The sequence below is a fragment of the Pieris napi genome, chromosome 4 (assembly GCF_905475465.1).
Source record: "Pieris napi chromosome 4, ilPieNapi1.2, whole genome shotgun sequence".
In the NCBI taxonomy this organism is placed as follows: Eukaryota; Metazoa; Arthropoda; class Insecta; order Lepidoptera; family Pieridae; genus Pieris; species Pieris napi.
The window spans coordinates 967,127-985,896 of NC_062237.1; the positions used below are offsets into that span (position 1 = coordinate 967,127).

Sequence of the window (18,770 nt, forward strand, 5' to 3'; positions counted from 1 at the left end):
CCATAGAACGTATCGTACTCAAAAAAATGTTTTTAAAGTTAAGGCTATAAGCAGTGTTGGCCTATGTTTCTGCGTGTGACTTGCAATCTCTAGGGGTTGTAGGTTTGAATACCGACTGTATCTTTCGTAGGAAAGCATTTTGAGAAAAGCGGCATGCCTTAAACCCAAAAATTTCGTCGGCGTATGTCAGGCACAAAAGGCTGATCACCGATTTGCCTATATAAAAAAATTAAGCATCTTCATTGGTATGACCTGTGACGGATCTCCAAACATCCTTGATAAAGAACATAAATCTCTGTTTATATAATATATTGTTACTCTATTAGGTTTGTTGAAGTAAAGTGTTTGAGTTAGTAAATCGTGATCTAATCATTTTAAGATCATGCCATACAGCCGTGGTCAGTACTTCAAACCAGAATATTCCAATATTTTATTTATTCAACGCCCTGCTAATGAATTTAATACTGACATGATTTGAGTTAGCATATCGTTGCGAAAGATTTACGCACATTTCCGCAAATCCGCTAATCAATGTATTCGTGCGATAAAAATATAAAGAATGCATCTTACGATTTACCTACTTATGTTACGTAACACATATGTGTTGTATTACCGCCAAGTCGCTTCAATTTTTTTAGCTCTGCCTCAGATTTTTGTATCTGTTTCATGATCATATGTCAATCTAATAGGTGATCAGCCTGCTGTGCTTGACACAGAAGGAATAATAAGTGTTCTAAAGAGGACCATATCTTAAAGTAATTTTTTTAGTTTAGTTAGAACAAGCTCAATAAAATATAACAATTATAAAATATATAATCGAAATATCCTTTCCGTTTTTGTTAATTAATCAGATTATATTGAAAAGGATTCAACTCGATCGTAATATCCATAAAAATTCATTTGTTAAAAGTTTCTCTTCATTCGGGACATGACCCTTCTATTTGAAAAGTTCATTAAAATATTAATTGAATAATCGAACTTTGAACTTTGTAAATAATGTATGAAAGCTTATGAAGAAGAAAATTATTCAATATATAAAAGGAGATACTAAGAGACTGACACCAAAAATTTGCAACTTAAAGAAAAGATGTTCTATATATATTTTATTTGCCACTTTATATGTATAATTTAATATACTACACAAATACTACGATAATGGTGAGACGAGGTAAATAACGCATTATTATTTTTAAAGACTAAACATTCAAAAACTATATTACGCACTCCTTGAACCAAAATAGTTTGTCCAATGTCCTTTGACTCTTCTAGCAAAATTATGTTTACGCTGTGATGAAAAGGGACAAATATATCGTATCATTTTAATTCTTGTTCATATATAACATCTAAAATAACTGAATAATTCTCTAGAATTTGTCGTAAAACGTAAATCCACCTTAAAAAAATATTTCTACATAATATTTACCAGGAAAACAAGTTACATGTTTTTATTAGAGACTTTTAAGGAAAATACCTGGTAAGTTTGAATGGGTTATGGTAATGATAACAAGCTTTATATCTATTGTACGTGAGGATGATGACATTTTTGATGTTGGGATATACATTTATTATAAGAATAAGGTTTTTACAAGGTAAAATCAAGATTACCCTTCACATTTATACCCTTAAGTTGGTCAACTTAAAATTAAAAAAATCTAAAAAATTAAAAAATCAACCGATGTAAAAATCGTAAACAGAATTTAAACTGTTATTACAATGTCCAAAATAATAGCTCAAAACGTAAATATTATTAGCTGATAAAATGCTTTTTGTTGACAATCAAAATCTACATTTATTATACGAATCAATTAAAGTTAAAAAAAACTAACCATTGTTTGGTCAAAGGTAAAGTAAGATCAATGACCACGACTAACCTTCGACTATACATTCTAATATAACGTATTATGTTTACGAAGGTTTTAAGGTAATATTCAAGCTGTGTTTAAGTATTAACCTTAATAACGTTTTGTCGCATTTATTTCAACACAAATCATGATGAGGGCAAAATATTTTAAAACATTTTATAATTCTTTTATTGATTCACTTTTTAATTCGAAGTCACACATAGAACACAAAAGATATACTTAGTCCTAAAGCCTATATTCATGATACGTTTCCGTCTTAGTCTTAATATAACGATTTGTGACATTTATTTCAACGTGACAGACAAAACAATGAGGACAAAATATTTTAAAACATTTTATAATTCGGATATGAATTATCTCTGAAATTCAAAGTGTGTGACTTTATATATATATATAACTCATAAGAAATACGTAGTCCTAAAGCCTATATTCAAGCTGTGTTTAAGCCTGAGCCTTAATTAGTTAACGTTTTGTCAAATTTATTTTAACGTGGCAGAAAAAATAATAAGGACAAAGTATTTTAAAGCATTTTATAATTCGTTTATGAAAAAAACTAAATTCGTTAAACTGTACTCAGTCCTAAATCATTGCGAGCACTTTAACTTATTTGAATACAAAGTTTTAGCTCGACAAATAAACAGATGAAGTGTTTTATTAAATACGACAGAAAATATATACGTTATGACAATATAAAAATACGTCATTAAAATAATACTAAAACGATCGCATGAAAACCAAACCCTTTTCATCTGCTTATAATGAACCGATGAATATCGTATAGGAGTTTTCATTTATATATATGTATTTGAATAGAGCCTAGATTCCTAAGTGCAACAATTGTACGCCGGAGGTTTCCGTTATTATATACAAAAACGTAACTGATTTTCATAAATTGATAACAATTAATTAAATAACACTCAAGGTTCAGTAATCTTCAGACTGAAAATAGTTAAACAGTAATTACTTGAACGATAAGTATTTTAGATTCTAGAATTTTTCTAGTCCATGCGATAAATCACGTACGCACGAAACTAAAGACTACTTCATACTATTAAACTCGCGTTAGTGACTCTATTTGCATTAAACTACATGAAGTGTTGAAGCATTTGTTTTGACACTGTTAAATGAGTATAGAACATTGTTTAAGTCATGGATTGTTTAAGATAATTTTGTTGTCAAGTTATTCTTGTTGTTATTGAATCATATATTTACATCCATGCCATCTCAGGCTTAGCGAACAAACTGATCCACCGAATATCTTACGTCCTATTCGAGCAAACTATTATTAATAATAGTTTGCTCTTATAATATATTAATGATTGAATACCAATTTAAGTTTTTCCTAATTTCTATTTACACTGAAATACTTTATCAAAATGTATACAAAATTAATTGTACAGTTTGAGCTTGAAGTCAGCGCGAACGCCACTTTGACATTTATAATATTGTAAGTTAGAACAACTAGAACGCAATTATAAAACTGGTTTTGAATTCTATAATCATTAGTAATAAAAATATACAGTATAATACTACGACACATTGCCTTTTAATATAAAATAAAACTAACCATTGAAAATTAATATATATTCATTGGGTTATATATTCATTTACTCTCACAGAAATTTTGTATTTTCCTAAATGAGTCGCCAATAAGCCACGTTCAAAAACATAACTCATGTCAACTTATCCTTGACTGCCAAAATTCGACAGGTCAACAGATTAAATGCGAATTAAACTTATATTTTTTTAAAAATACGATTTTATTATAAATAAAATACAAATTTCTTACAAAAGTTAAAAGTTATAAATAAATTTGTGTTGCTTCCTTGTTCTTTAAATTTATTTATATTTTGTTTTTATTATGCCAATGTTACATGATTTATAACTTGAATTTTGATTTGTTTACAGTTCCATTCCGTGACGGACAAGAGGTCCCAGAGTAACGATTGTGGAGAGAACAGTGTCACAATTGTGACCGAGAATAAAATAGAAGATGATACTTCAGATTCTTCTAGCAGTGAAAATATCGAAATAGAAGGTATGGACGTTTGAAAATTCTGTGTCTTTTGCACTGAACATTATTATTATTATTATTTTTTTATTATTATTTTTTTATTATTATAATAATTATTATTATTATTATAATAATAATAATTATTATTATTATTATTATTTCACTTTTATTATTTTGTAGTTATCTGAATTGTTAAATAAACCTTATTAGTCCAGAAAAAATACTTAAGCAAGCTTGTTATTTTTAATAACGATCATTAATTTTCGGAATCGATATACGAATATAGATTGTATTTATAACTAAATACATTATCTCCATACATACAATTACTTAATCTTTCGAAAAAGTAATAAAATTATATAGTATTTATGTATTCAAGATAAAAAATTACAAGGAGAACGATTATATAGCAATAATGGTACAACAGAGGAAGTACGAATGTATGTCAATGCCATAAGGTATCTGTACTTTTATTGAACATATGTATTTAAGGAATACATATTTTTTTAATATTTACGTACGTTACACGTTATTTTTATTGGCAAAAGTCTGTCATACTTTATCTTTGATATTTCAAGTTACTAGTAGGCTCTAATAATAAGAAAAGACGTATGTAAACCACAAATAAGAAACAGATCGTATCTGATTTGCGGATCTGCCTTACACTGATACGCTAAAATACTTTAAAGGCCGGCATCGCACTTACGACCCTTCTGGCATTGTATGTCTAATGTCCATGGGCCGCGATATCATTTAACACCAGGTGAGCTGTTTGCCTCCTATTACACAAAAAAAAATACTTAAATTTATAATTAATTATTTTCCTGTTTCTTGTTAATTTTTCTCTACTCTTTTGATTAGATCAGCGACCTCAGTGTTATGAAGGCTGACGTGACGGAACTAAGAAGCATTGTAATAATTAATTGTCAATAGTGTTTTTATTAAGAATTAGTTTTATGAATAATTCATTATAATCACAAGGTCTGATCTGTTAATGGGTCATGCAAATTATATGGGGTATAAGTTTCGTACTTCGCACGATCCAATCTTGCAAAAAACGTATCATATGAAGTTGACTACAATTCGCTGGCGCAGCGACCCAAAACCGCCTTGACCTCCAAAACTACAGAACGCCACCTTTGCGGATCACGCGCTACCGCTTGCCAATCGGTATACGGCTTTTTATCACATCTTCTCGCATTTTCAAGATAACCAGTCCAACGAAGTCTTTAAGCTTCACCAATTTGGGTTCGACAAAAAGGTCCTCGATCTCCTGATTTTCCCTGAATCTCCAGCTTCCTCCTTATCAGGCCTAGAATCTTCCGTAGAACTTTTCTTTCGGCTACTAATGATGTTGCAATGGTCGGCATCCAAGTAAAGGCTTTATAACCGTTTTGTAAATCGAGAGTTTAGTATTTCTGGTGTTAAGATTTTATGAAGAGCTGCACTACAACGGAGGGTACTTTGTATCCGGATGTCGACTTCCTCTTCTCTTGTGTCCGCTACAGTACACCCAAGATACTTGAAGTTATTTGTGCCAATGAAAGAGATATGCGCAGTGCTTCGCGTTTTCAGAGTTTGTCTATGTCGCGCTCTTGCAAAATATTACATAGTTAAAAAAACTTGTGTACCTGATTGTATCTGTACACTTATGAATGTTTAAATTAAATGATTCGAAGTTAACATTTACTGCCAATTCTCAAATCAAGGGCGTAGAATGGACGAGAAGAACTGGCAATAAACTCTCCAACAAACTCGCCACTCTTTACTTTTAAATAATTCTAATACAATTTCAAACTGCAATATTTTGAAGTCAAATTATTACTGCTAAGTATATTACTAACTAACTAATTATTTAATCAAATTGTGAGGTACATCAAAACATCATTATTATTTATGTAAAAATACCTCAAGCATGATCAGAAATAACAAAGTTATAATATGCAACATTAAATATTAAACATGATGAAATTCTTTAAAAATCTGCTTATAGTAGGTAATGTTATAAAATGATCTAATCTGTTTATAAAATCATTTATGAATGACTTGGTTTACTACGAAAATTACTCACGCCCTATGACTTTATCTAAAGCAAATATATGATTATTTTAAAATTCTTAGAATCAAATTTATAAGCATGATGTAACGAAAACGTACTTCGGAAAAGTAGTACGGGCTTTAGCATGAATGATCCCGAGGTCGTAGATTCGAACCCCGGCTACACACCAATGGAGTTCTGAGTTTCTAACGTGTATGGCTTGTATGGCGTGTATGGCGAAGCAAGACATCGTGAGGCAACCGGCTTTAGAAAAAACAAATATTCATGAAACAGATACAGAATTTTGAGCCCCAGATCTAAAAATGTATAGAGCTACTGTTTTTTTATTACAGATAATATATAAATAATCTAAGATTTTTAGTCTCGAAATACCGAATTTTTCTATGACACATGTTACACAGGAAACCCAATGTGTCACGAGTGAATGAACGAGACTCGGGACCGAACCATTAAGTACCGCTCGTCGACAAATCGGTCAATTGTCCATTCATTCAAGTATTTGCACAAATACACTTAGGAATTCTTCAGTTTTTCCTAGGAGCTTTTGTAGTAAGCTCAAAAGGATTTAGGTTAATATTTTTCTTTTGTAATACCAACCTCGTTTGCGATAAATAACTAATCTACAGCCCGTTCTTGGCCATGATCTATTTGGAAATAGCTTACGCAGGACATATCAATATATCAATTTTAAACCATCTCACAACACAGTCGAAATAGGTATTACTTAGTCAAATATATTTAATATTTTTTATATCCTTTCGTATATAATTGATCCTTTTTGTAAATGTAATAAAGTTCTCACGCGAGTACATAGTCCATAACTCAATGTGACCGGAGTATTGCAAGACCGATCCTGACGTTTTTGTATGAAATCTAGATATATCTATAGCACTGGTAAATTGAAATCACAGTACAAACCTTTAACATTGCAAATGGGGTTTCCATCGCTACAGATTATTATCGGCGCAAGCGCAACACCGACAGTTTTAGGTTCTTATCTTCTTTACATTACACATTTCGCTGCTCTTAATTTATTCTTACAAAAATGGCGATGGTATTATAATCTTCAACTAGTATTATCAGAAAACAAATACATACATGAAACGTTGCTATAACATAGAGAGAAAGAAGACAAATAATTATACACAACATTTAAAAAAAAACTATAATCTGTTTGGGATAATTTTAATCATTATAGATTACCTGTTCGTAAGGCTAATTGTCCAATCCTTTTACGGTGGCTCCAAGTTTTTAATTGGTATAGGCTGTTTAAGTTAACAGGACTTTTAAAGTAATAAACCTTCTATATTATTGGTGAATTCAATTACAGAAATGAAAGATGGGAATGAAAGAAGAAGCTGTTGCAACGACAATATACATTATGATATCCCCCGTTTATCTCATCCCCGGTGTCGCCTAAGGTTTCCTCAGTGCGAAAATTTAAATGTAATTTGTTTTACGCCTCTGCTGGGATCTAATCAATCCTCTCAGACTTCTGCAACCAAAGATTTCATCCCCTTGTCGGTCGTGTGATTAGGCCACTTATATAGAATGCCAGGCTTAAACAATTTTTTGCCCACCTTTTCTGTTTATATGTTATATATTGTTGCCCTATCTTTATCGAAATATATGTAAATGTTATAATGTTGAATTAGTTAAAGGATGAATTAACAAAAGTGATACATTAATTATCTTAACAAACATACTATAAAGGTATGATTCCACAAAATTGAATGCAGCACGTTTGTTTATATAGTATAGCAGAACACGTACTATGCAGGTATCGTGTTTCGCTTCTGTCTTCACCGGCAATGCTATGTGTAACTTTTGTAAGCGCACAGTGTTGCACACTTGTTCACTGAGAAGATTTTCTGCCGACAGTTGCTTATATGGACAATTGAAACTTTGAGCCAACTCTTGCGGCGTCGTGTTTTATTTTAATTTTAATAAATCACTGGAATCCCATAGAATAGGTACATTTGTGCCGTACGCTTGTAACACTGTGCCGCACAGTACAGCACACTGAAATCGAACCTTAACGTTTGTGAATAAGCAGGTGTTTTCAGTAAGTTATCAACTTACGCGGTGTTAATAAAACGTGGTATAAAGCTAGCATGGTAATATAATAAAGACCATGTTTCAAAAATTTCATGAGCTTTATAAGTATTTCATTTATTAAAACCTAAACATAACAATCAAATACAGTATTTACAATTTTCGTAACCTACATAGTAATAAAAATAATAATTAAATAATGGAAAATGAAAACAAATTTAAAAAGTTTGGTCTCTGTGGCAGTGTTTAACGCTGGCAGCATTTCCTCGCTGTATTGCGATACTTATTCGTTGAGCGATGAAAGCACCAGCTCTGGGGTCACCGGTACTCTCTACCAATTAAATTTTTAATTAGCGCCTGTGCACTTGAACCATGAAATTTTATCTTTAACTTTATAACTAAGATTTCAGTTAAAAGTTAAAACTATTAGGAGCATAACTACTGAGAGACTTTCTTAATCTATTTCAATTCCTTAACTTCACAGGACGTTGGAGCTTTCAAAGTTTCTTTTCAACTGTAAAACTGACTTAATTCAATGTTGAACTTTTTCTCGGGGATTTTTATATATATTTTTGGAATATCTTAAAAGGGTTTTTTACTTATCCAACACTAAAAATATACTTTAAAGAAGTGTTAAAAAAGGTCTTGTCACTTAATTGAGACAGATCAAAGTATCTACAAACAAAACAAAAATCGATATAAAACTTCTGGTATACCTACAGAAATTAATTTGTTAAAAAAAGTTATACTAAAATTATGAGAAAAGGGTATTATTCTCAAAATACGTCTGATAACAAGAAAAACAGGAAATTATTTTTAATTACTTTATAAACTTTTGACGACTTAAAGGATAAATTGTTTCATTACACATTTTTAATTACTCATTTCTTATCATTTAACAATATATTATACCAAATTATCTACATTGAAACGCGTGTATAAATTAATATTCCTCGGCGTATCAATATTTTTACCAACAGATAGTGTTATTTCTCTTGCTTCTAGAGGTCGTGAGTACGAATCGCAATTGACATTCGCTAATCGCTGGTACAATAAGGAAAATATCGTGAGGAGGCTTGCCTTACACCAAAAAAACAACGTATCAGAAACAGAAGGCTGGCAATTTGCCTATTAATAATAACTCACTACTACATTCTGATTTTACATTCTATGTAAAATCATTCTAGAGTACGCAGAAAAAAATTGTCAAACTTCAAAAATTCCACGTGTAAAAATTTATTTTATTCAAAATTATTAATACAACATATTTGTGTGAATAAACTAAAAATATGTTCAAGTTAAAACAATAAGAATTTAACCTTCAAAAACTTTATTTTTGTACATCTAATTTGCATTGTTGCTACAAAAACTATGTGCCGATAAAACGAGTCTATCTACAGATGTTATGAAACAAAATTTTCCGTAATCAATGAATAAGTTAGGAATGAGACCAAACATGTGTCTAGTCTTCATAACCAGTTATGCCTTTTACTTTAAACTACTTACGTAATGGTTACGCTTAACTGTTTTGTGGACCTTGAACTGGTTAAATTTAACAATATTTTTGATAAAATTAACTTATTAGGTTAAAATTATAAAGATAGCCGTACTAAGCGTTTCTTAAGGTATATTGCGCACCACCACTATGTGGAACCAGCTGATTACTGAATTATCAATTCGACAAAAGGACCTTCAAGGAATGAGCATACCCATTCATAAAAGGCCGGCAAAGCACTTGCGAGCCTTCTGACAATGTGTCCATAGGGGCGGTATCACTAACCATCAGATGAGCCTTCTGCCCGTTTGCCTCCAGTTACATTAAAAAATATAAATATAATACTATAAAACTAAAAAAAAGTATTTTAATTAGTAATAATGATAGTCCATTAAATTATCTCTGATCTTAACCTAAAATCTATATAATATATCGATACATACATACAACTAAAGGCGTTGAAAAACAAAAAAATACATTACTTAATGTCTTAAGTAACTGTTTACGGTTAATGAACGACTCAGACACAGACAGACGTATGTGCTGATATATCGTTAAGTAATAAAAACCTTTGTGTCATCCATCCATCTGGACTGTAAGATGTAAATAATGTTGATCTTACAATCAGATCAGTATGTACGATTCATGCTAACTTATACTTAAACGGTTTATAGTCACGTGCACGACGTTGCAGCACGCGACGCATAAACATCGCACATGATTCGATATAACGAACATAATATATACCTATATATATGTAACAATAATAAGTGGCCAATGTCAGAAGAATATAAGACTAACAAAACTTTACGTCTTCAAAATGTTTAAAGCACACTTTTTATAGAACAGAGGGCAAACGGGCAACAACCTCACCTGATGTTAAGTAATACCGCCCATGGTCACTCAATGCCAGAGTGCTTGCAAGTGCGTTGCCAGCCTTTTAACAATAATTGTAGTCTGATTTTATTACTGGCGTGCAGATATTATTGGAGAATGAGACTACAATTCCACACCGTTATATTTAACCGAACGTTAACAGTTATTAAATGATTCGATAGAACAGAGGGCAAACGGGCAAGAGGCGCATCTGATGTTAAGTGATATCGCCCATGGACACTCAATGCCAGAGGGCTCGCAAGTGCGTTGCCAGCCTTTTAAGAATAATCGTAATCTGATTGTATTACTGGCGTGCAGATATTATTGGAGAATGAGACTTAAATGCCATACCTTTATATTAAATCGAGCGGTAACAGCAATAAAAGGACGCTTATTAAACATATCTGTAAGGTGTCAATATGTAAATGAAGTAAACATGATTGAATCATGATCTTCACGGCTGTGTCCTTGACGTTGTTGCATTATAAATAATTACAAAATAAACACCGCCTTCGTACTTGGTACAAGTACAAGTACTTCGTTTATCGGTGAAAAATCGATCTTGCAGATTGCTACGCACGGGCTCTTAGATAATAAATAAATGACGCATTAAAAAAAACCAAAGCATCCATACGACGAGTTATATTTTATTTTTGATGCTCGGTTTTTATGACTTGACTTAATTAAAACGTTTATTCCATATACGATTCAACTGGTGTTTCATTGTCATTAAATTGTATTAGACAAGGAATAAATAAAGAAACATTAAAACAATAACTAACCTTTAAATATAGAGTAGTGTTTGCCTAGTGGCTTCAGCGTGCGACTCTCATCCCTGAGGTCGTAGGTTCGATCCCCGGCCAAAGGACTTTCATCCTATGTGCGCATTTAACATTCGCTCGAACGGCGAAGGAAAACATCGTAAGGAAACCGACATGTCTTAGACCCAAAAAGTCGAATGCGTGTGTCAGGCACTGAAGGCTGATCACCTACTTGGCTATTTGATTGAAAAATTATCATGAAACAGATTCAGAAATCCGAGAACAGAAAAGATATTGGACTAAAATATATTATTAAAAGGAGTCCCTTTAAAAGGTTCCGAAGATACTGGCAGCGTTCCCCCTTTAAATAGCTAGACTAAATCTTTGGCCGAGGTAGCTGCCAGCTCTTCGGTCTCCTGTGATGTCGACTAATCTTTTTGCTATTTCCTTTAAAAGCCTTATAGAGCTAGGACCCTACGGACCAAGGGTCTCGACACCGAATGGGACAAAATCATATTCGGAGCCTAGATTTGCAGACCATTTGCATTATATTGTAGTCATTTATTTGTATAATATGTATCACATATACAATACCTACTCAAGTGTTCAAATAAAGTATACGTAACAATTAATATAAGTGTATGTATATGTACAAACAGATGTAAATAATCGTTGATCACTCAACACATTAACATAAATTAGTATGTCAATGTCACCTTATTTAAATATTTTTTTCAGATAAATCCCTTCCATTAGTGGAGAGTAATTTGGAAACTCAATCAGAGGGGCATTCGGCCCAATGCGCCTGTCCCAATTGCGACGAAATACTATCAAGATATTCCGAGTGCAGTATTTGTTTGGAGCCATTACAGGTAAATCAAATTAATAGATATGCGGACAAAACAATATAGATATGTCATACCGGCCCCGGCGGGAGACGCCAAGCCTTTTAAGTAAATAAAGTCCCTTTTTAGGAAGGAAGGAAAAAGGAAGATTTCACACTGCCTAGCCTTTCGGCCACAGATCTTCCTGATATATGTAAGCTACTATGTAAGGGTGATAAGGCTGCTTTGTTTTGTTCCATTAGTTTTATCTAAATAACTGTCTTATGTATTTTTGCCCTTCTTCCTTATCTAATTAAAAAAAATCTTATAGTGGTTGCCTTTAAGACATCGCTCGAAAGCTATAAGGCCGGCAGTTGCCGTTATTCTCATTTAATTATTTCAATTGTATTATACTTCTGTATGCAACGAAGTGTTAATAAATAATATATATATTAAATATCATAATCAGGTCAATATATCTGCAGATTACATGTTGCTATGTAATCTATAATGTTATTCAGGATAAAGATTTGTTTTTAACGTATTAAAACCTACTGGACCGATTTCAAACATTATTTTCATATAAGTGCAATATTATTCTCAAATAAAATAAGCTATATAATGTTACCAAAATATAAAAACCGGCCAGACGTGTTATCACAAAAGCATTCTAAATAATTGTAAGCAAAAAGTAATGGGAAATAGCTTTTATTTTTTGTGTCTGTCACACGGTATTTTTCCAAAACTTTTTTGGATACAGATAAGACTTGATGAATATTTTATTTATTTAAACACTTTGTATATTAAATCAAACATAAAAATAATTATATTACTTTAATGATTTCTTCGTTTTGTTATTAATTACACAAGAACCGTCTAGTTTCTTGTGTAACGCATTATGCGAAATATTCACATTTTACGTAAACCTTAATTAATATGGAAAAGTGTCGGCCTAGTGGTTAGCCGTGCAATACTTAAATCTGAGGTGGAGCGTTCGATTCCCGGCTGATCTCTAAACAACTTCAAGGCTTTCAAAAAAATATCGTTATTAAATAACTAAATGACTTTAAATTTACATCAACTGCCATTTCTTGGTATTGCACAGCCAGGGTACAAACGACCTCAGGGTTGACAATCATGGCTTAATCTCCAGATTACTGGAAGCAACTACACCGTAAAGTCTACACTACAAAGTATAGTCAACAAAGATTATGCAAATTCTAAAATACAAGTTAGACGTGCTTCGAAATTTGATAAGATTATTCTCCAGTGTGTCGTTGCTCAAACTGTGCTGTGCTCTAATACACTTTGAAATTAAGTCATAACGTAATTAAACACTAACTATAAATTTCCTTTCGTTTTTAATATACATTTAATTAAAACTTCATTGCATAACAAGCAGGAAACTTAATAGGAATAACAGCATTTTCATTTACAAGATTATGAATGTTGAGTATATCTTTGGGACTACTACATATGCGACAAATTTCGTATATGCTACACTAGCGGCCCGTCCCGGCTTCGCACGGGTGGAAATTTATTTATTTAAATTTTTTTGTAGATAAAGATAAAATGTTCTTTAATATTGTGCAACATTTTTTTGTTCTATTATCAATCGTTTTCGCAGCGCATGCTATTATATATTTTATAGGCATTTTATTACACCTTAGGTAACATTATTGTAAGTTTAGTAGGGATTCTTTTTTTTCTTGCAATTAAAACATATTAATCAGTGATAATATAGCATTCAAATGGTGAAAGAATTTTTAAAATCCAGTACTTTTTGAGCCAATTCTCGTTAAACATATTGAATGCATACAATAGAAAAACCACATAACATTTTTCTTTAAAAGCTTTCTAACTGGTGGAAAATGTCTCAGTACCTATTTCTTAGCTTTAAAATGCTTAAAAAGCCGTAAGGTAAAAAATAACACAAGAAATGTAAAGTTTCGTTTGTATATTTCCAGTGCTGCGGACCCTGTGTCTGCCCATGGTGTGGTGGGGTATGGTGCAATCGCTGCTCACGTCGAATGACCAGGTGCGCATGGTGCAGAGGAGTTTTAAGGACTCCTGCCACCCCCTGCCTGGCCCTTCAACGTCTGATTAATGATCTCATGCTGCCGTGTAGAAATTACAGGTATATTTTTATATTTATTTAATACGTCTGAGCGGAAACAGAACCGGCATGAAAATAATGCGAGCTAATAAAATTCTGTGCGTCATTTTATTAGTTCACAAAGAATATATTATACTTTAAATTTTCTTATATGAAGTATTAAGATGATAACAACAAAATTATAATGACGTAAGTGTTGTTAACACAACAACAACAACAAAAAAGTTATTTTAGCACTGCTGCGACCTCCAACGATGCGGGTTTTCTTTCCGCATAGACTCTACCTGTCAAGTTAAAATATGTGATATCGAGCAAATAAACTTTGTGCTTTTCAAGGTTTATACATAAAAGCCTCTATGTGTACGTTGGTAGGGTAAAACCACCATGTTCCTTCTTCCACCATCTACCATCATCTATTCTACTCAAAAATTAAACATAAGAGTAATTGAAAATACTTTTATTAAAGGTATATGGTTTAAGAGAAAGCTATAGCGATATAATGTTGTCCATCTTGAAGTCACATCGAAATTTCCTCTCCACTATCTTTACAAAAGATGATCGTAGCTGCTAAAAAATTTATGCCGTTAAAGGGTTTTTGTCCTCTTAAAACAAAAGAATTTGAGAATTATGAAACCACTTTCAGAATGTTTGGGACTTAAATTTGCACTTCTTTTCCTTATATAAAGTTGCTACTGTGAAATATGTGGGTACAGTACTTCAAGGGCTGGAAATTCTTGATGACCCGCTTTAAAAAGAGTTTTATTTGACAAGCTACCAATGTGTGGAATCGGCTTCCTGCAGAGATTATCCAAGCACGACCTATATGACTTCAAGAGCCTACTCTGCCCTAATAGTACAAATACCACCATATCGAAAAACTACACTATTCGCCTCACTGCCGACCCGTGCGGACATGCTTATCGACCGCTGCTCGCCACCTCGTGCTGCCTACTGTCGTCTCGCTGCCTGCTGCCCTCTTGCTGTTTGATCCGCGTCTCCGGCAAAAAGAACCCGTACGAGGCCCCGACATATCCTAACGGATCCGGATGATCAAATCACGATAGCTTACAACAAATTAAAAGCCACCCGCGGCAAAGAATAGTCAACGTCAGATTAGGGTAAAAACCGCCTTCACCGTGAAAAACCTTTAGTTCGCACTTCACTCACTCCAGAGGGCTTCTGGCCTTCCCTTTTGGCGATTTCTAGCCCTGCAACGGCCCAAGCCGAGGTCCGAGTCTTGCAGGAGACGCCCTTGCGCTAGTCGCGGGAAAACGACCATTCCGGCCGAGCTACGCTCGCCAAAACAGCCCGAGCTGAGCGGTTAAGGCCAACAACGAGATTACATTATAAATAATAATAAAAAAACTACCAACTAGTAACTATTATCAGGAGACCCATTAACTCTTTGACTCTTAATTAAATAAAAACAATAATATATAAAAATAATTGTGTTGCGTTGTTGTGTTGAATTAACTGTGACACTTAATGACAATGATAAATTATAATATGTCAAGGATAACTAATAATAGAGCTTAAAACCAAAACTCATTTTTGTAAACAAATATAGTATACTAAAAACCTTTGTTATTAAGAATAAATCAAATTTTACACTTCCACCTAAACTCAAAAGCACTCTTTCTCTTCTTGCTGTCCAATCGTTTTCATGCAGTGAGGAAAGAGACAGATGAGTACTTTAATTTAACAGTGCAATTAGATGGCTAAGGCCGGCAACGCACTCGCGAGCCCTTTGGCATTGCGTGTGTCCTCGGGCGGTATCTCTTAACATCACGTGAAAAATTTCGACGGCGTGTGTCAGGCACAGGAGGCTGATCACCTACTTGCCTATTAGATGGACAAATGGTGAATGATCATGAAACAGATACAGAAACCCAGACCTAAATAGTCTGTAGCGCCACTGATTTATTTTTTATAAAGTTTCTTAACCCTTGTATGTATTTAGAATATTTATCCTCATACGCAAAACAACGCATGACGCAAACTCGTAAAATGCAAATTAGAAATACTTTGAGTGTTCGTAAATTCACGGAGATTAGGTTATAACCCAATCTAGCAAGCATATATGCTTTTATCGCATTTGTGTTATCATTTAATACCGTCTGTTTAAAAATGATTACATACTTACGGATTCGCCATGCTGATTGTTGTGAGACGTTTTTATGAGAACAGATTAAAAAATAAGTTGGAAATACGAGTACTTTCCTTCCTCTAAATTGACAATAATGACAAATACCGCGAGATCTAACCGTACAGTTCTTTTGTCTGCCTAAACAATACAAATAGCGTTCTAATTAGGTCCATTTATGTTAATTTTTAGTAATTAATTAATTTAAAATACTTAAACGTTTCACGTCACGCTTTCTTATTTCCAACTCAAGAATTTGTCAATTTTTTTTGGCATATAGTAAGAAATTAAAAAACCTTATATATATCTACTATATAAAAATAAGTCGGGTTTTCCTTCCTGACGCAATAACTCCAGAACGCACGAACCGATTTCCACGGTTTTGCATTCGTTGGAAAGGTCTCGGGCTCCGTGAGGTTTATAGCAAAGAAAATTCAGGAAACATTTCAACAGAAAAGCGGGATCACCAAACGAAATGTTACATAAAACGAAGCCATCTGGTGGCGAAACGGAGTCCGCCGAGTTTGCTAGTTATAATATAGAATTGTAGATATATTGACCTAATTCTACAACATTACTCAATCGAAATGAGCTTTAAAAGCTTGAATCCATAAAAAGCCAAGTGCATTCCCTGTCTTATAGTGTCATAAAGTAACAAATGAAATTGAGGTTGCCATTGATTGGAGTGGGTTTTCTACTTTTGTTGCCTCTTCTTTATCGGATGCTGGCCGTCAGTCACGAGAAACGTCTCTTGTTCGGAGAGAAAGTCGGTTTAAGCCGGTGTTAATTATCTAGAGATTACTCCGCGTGTAATTCTATTTGGTTTAAGATAACGAACGTTTAAAGAAATTATGACTAGGCGTCTTTATTGTACTGTTTTCAAGGTCTTTATACATATTGTACGTCGATACAACCGCATCCGTGATTAACGCACTTTATAAGGCAGTGTTGGTCGAACCCTGAAATTATAGTCGTTTAGATTCATAGACGCATCAGCTGGATCCAAAGAGTGACGAATGAAACAGTCCATTAACGAATCGAGACGACACGAAAGTGTATGCAGACTGTTAAGATAAAGAAAATCGCAAATCTCGGCCATATTTTGCGTAGTTCGATTCTCATGATGAGAAAATTCGAGGCAAGAACGTACGGGAGTGGACCGGCATCACATCCGCCTAGGAGTTTTTAGACTAGCGCATGATACAAGTTCAAATTTAACAGCCAACCTTTGGTAATAAAGTTGTACCTGAGGAAGAAGAAGGTTCATAGACACAGGTGCTACTTGTCATAACTTTCATGCTTCAGGGTTCATGATAGTGGTGTTTAACCTGTAGGTCATGGGTATGATTCTCAGCGAAAAATAAATGTAACAGGCAAAAAAATGTAGACTTATAAGATACACAACACAAACTCTACATTTGCTATTCAATTCGACTACGAAATTAAATTAATTTTACTAACTATTTTCAAATTGATTATATTTCCAATTGTCATCAAATTTTGAAGCCCAATAACATATGAATGTTAAGTTCAAATAACTGTTGTCACAATATACTGTTGACGTAATTTCGCTTGTTTATATTGGTTTAATTGATTAAACAATTGACTGTTAGTTATCTACTTCGAAGGTTAGGTAAATGTTTGTTAACGGTATTTATTGGAAGCGAAAATATTACATTGTATTTAATAAAGGAAATATAGAGGTAGTCTCGGTATCAAGTAGATTTAACTGCCAAATGTTATTGGTGAATGGTTTTGCTTTTTTATCAGCAATTAACGTTGACATAAAGCAGTGTTGGCCTAGTGGCTTGAACGTGCGACCTTGGACTCAGAGGTCGTGCGCTCAAATCACGGTAAACCAAAGGACTTTTATTTCTATCAAAATCAAAAGCGTGTATCAAACACAGGCTGACCTATACGAAAAATGGTTACGCAATAGATACAGAAATCTAAAGCCATGACCTGGACTTTAGCGCCACGAACGACGTCAAAAATTAGCATATAGTCATATCCGCTTAAGCACTAGTTTTGCAAAGTTTTATATTCTAGAATACTTGTAAATAACTGTTGTAACGTGATTTACAATTTAGTTAAAAAAAAGGAAGTGATTTTGACTCGACAGTAATATCTCAAATTAATACATGTAGAAAAGTAAATAATTTTGCATTTAAAAATGTATACTGATGGATGAATGTTTTCATTTTTCGTTTTTCGTTTCATTCACAGTGCGGTTTCGAATGTTTCAACCTTTGATATTTTTCCTTTGCGGTTGAAATAAAACTCTTTTACACTGATTTTTTTGAATTGGCTATACGAGGTCCGAGTGCCATTTTTCTCCAGCTCTTCTGCTGTTTTTGGAAACTAAATTTATCAGTACTGTTTTAGATACAATAAAAAATAATATTAACCTTAAGACACACTATCTCTAACACACAAATATACGGTATTTATAATTTTATATATATTGTACAATATTTTTAGCCTACATAGTAATAATAATAATTTAAAATGAATAAATAGAAAATGAAACAAATTTAAAAAGTTTATTCCCTATGGCAGTGTACC

The 18,770-nt window shown here is 33.0% G+C and overlaps 2 protein-coding genes across 4 annotated transcripts in view; one reads left to right on the forward strand and one right to left on the reverse strand.

Annotated features, from left to right (window-relative positions):
* Positions 1 to 18,770, reverse strand: part of LOC125048745 (adenylate cyclase type 2-like) — a 136,884-nt gene that overhangs the window by 54,492 nt on the left and 63,622 nt on the right. The gene's annotated exons all lie outside the window — the stretch shown is intronic.
* LOC125048746 (E3 ubiquitin-protein ligase SINA-like 5) overlaps positions 1 to 18,770 on the forward strand; it is a 39,976-nt gene that overhangs the window by 19,474 nt on the left and 1,732 nt on the right. The window contains exons 2-4 of the mRNA XM_047647602.1: positions 3,771 to 3,900; positions 11,861 to 11,994; positions 13,914 to 14,083. Of these exons, the coding sequence (XP_047503558.1) occupies positions 3,771 to 3,900; positions 11,861 to 11,994; positions 13,914 to 14,083 (434 nt within the window). The remainder of the gene's footprint in view (positions 1 to 3,770; positions 3,901 to 11,860; positions 11,995 to 13,913; positions 14,084 to 18,770) is intronic.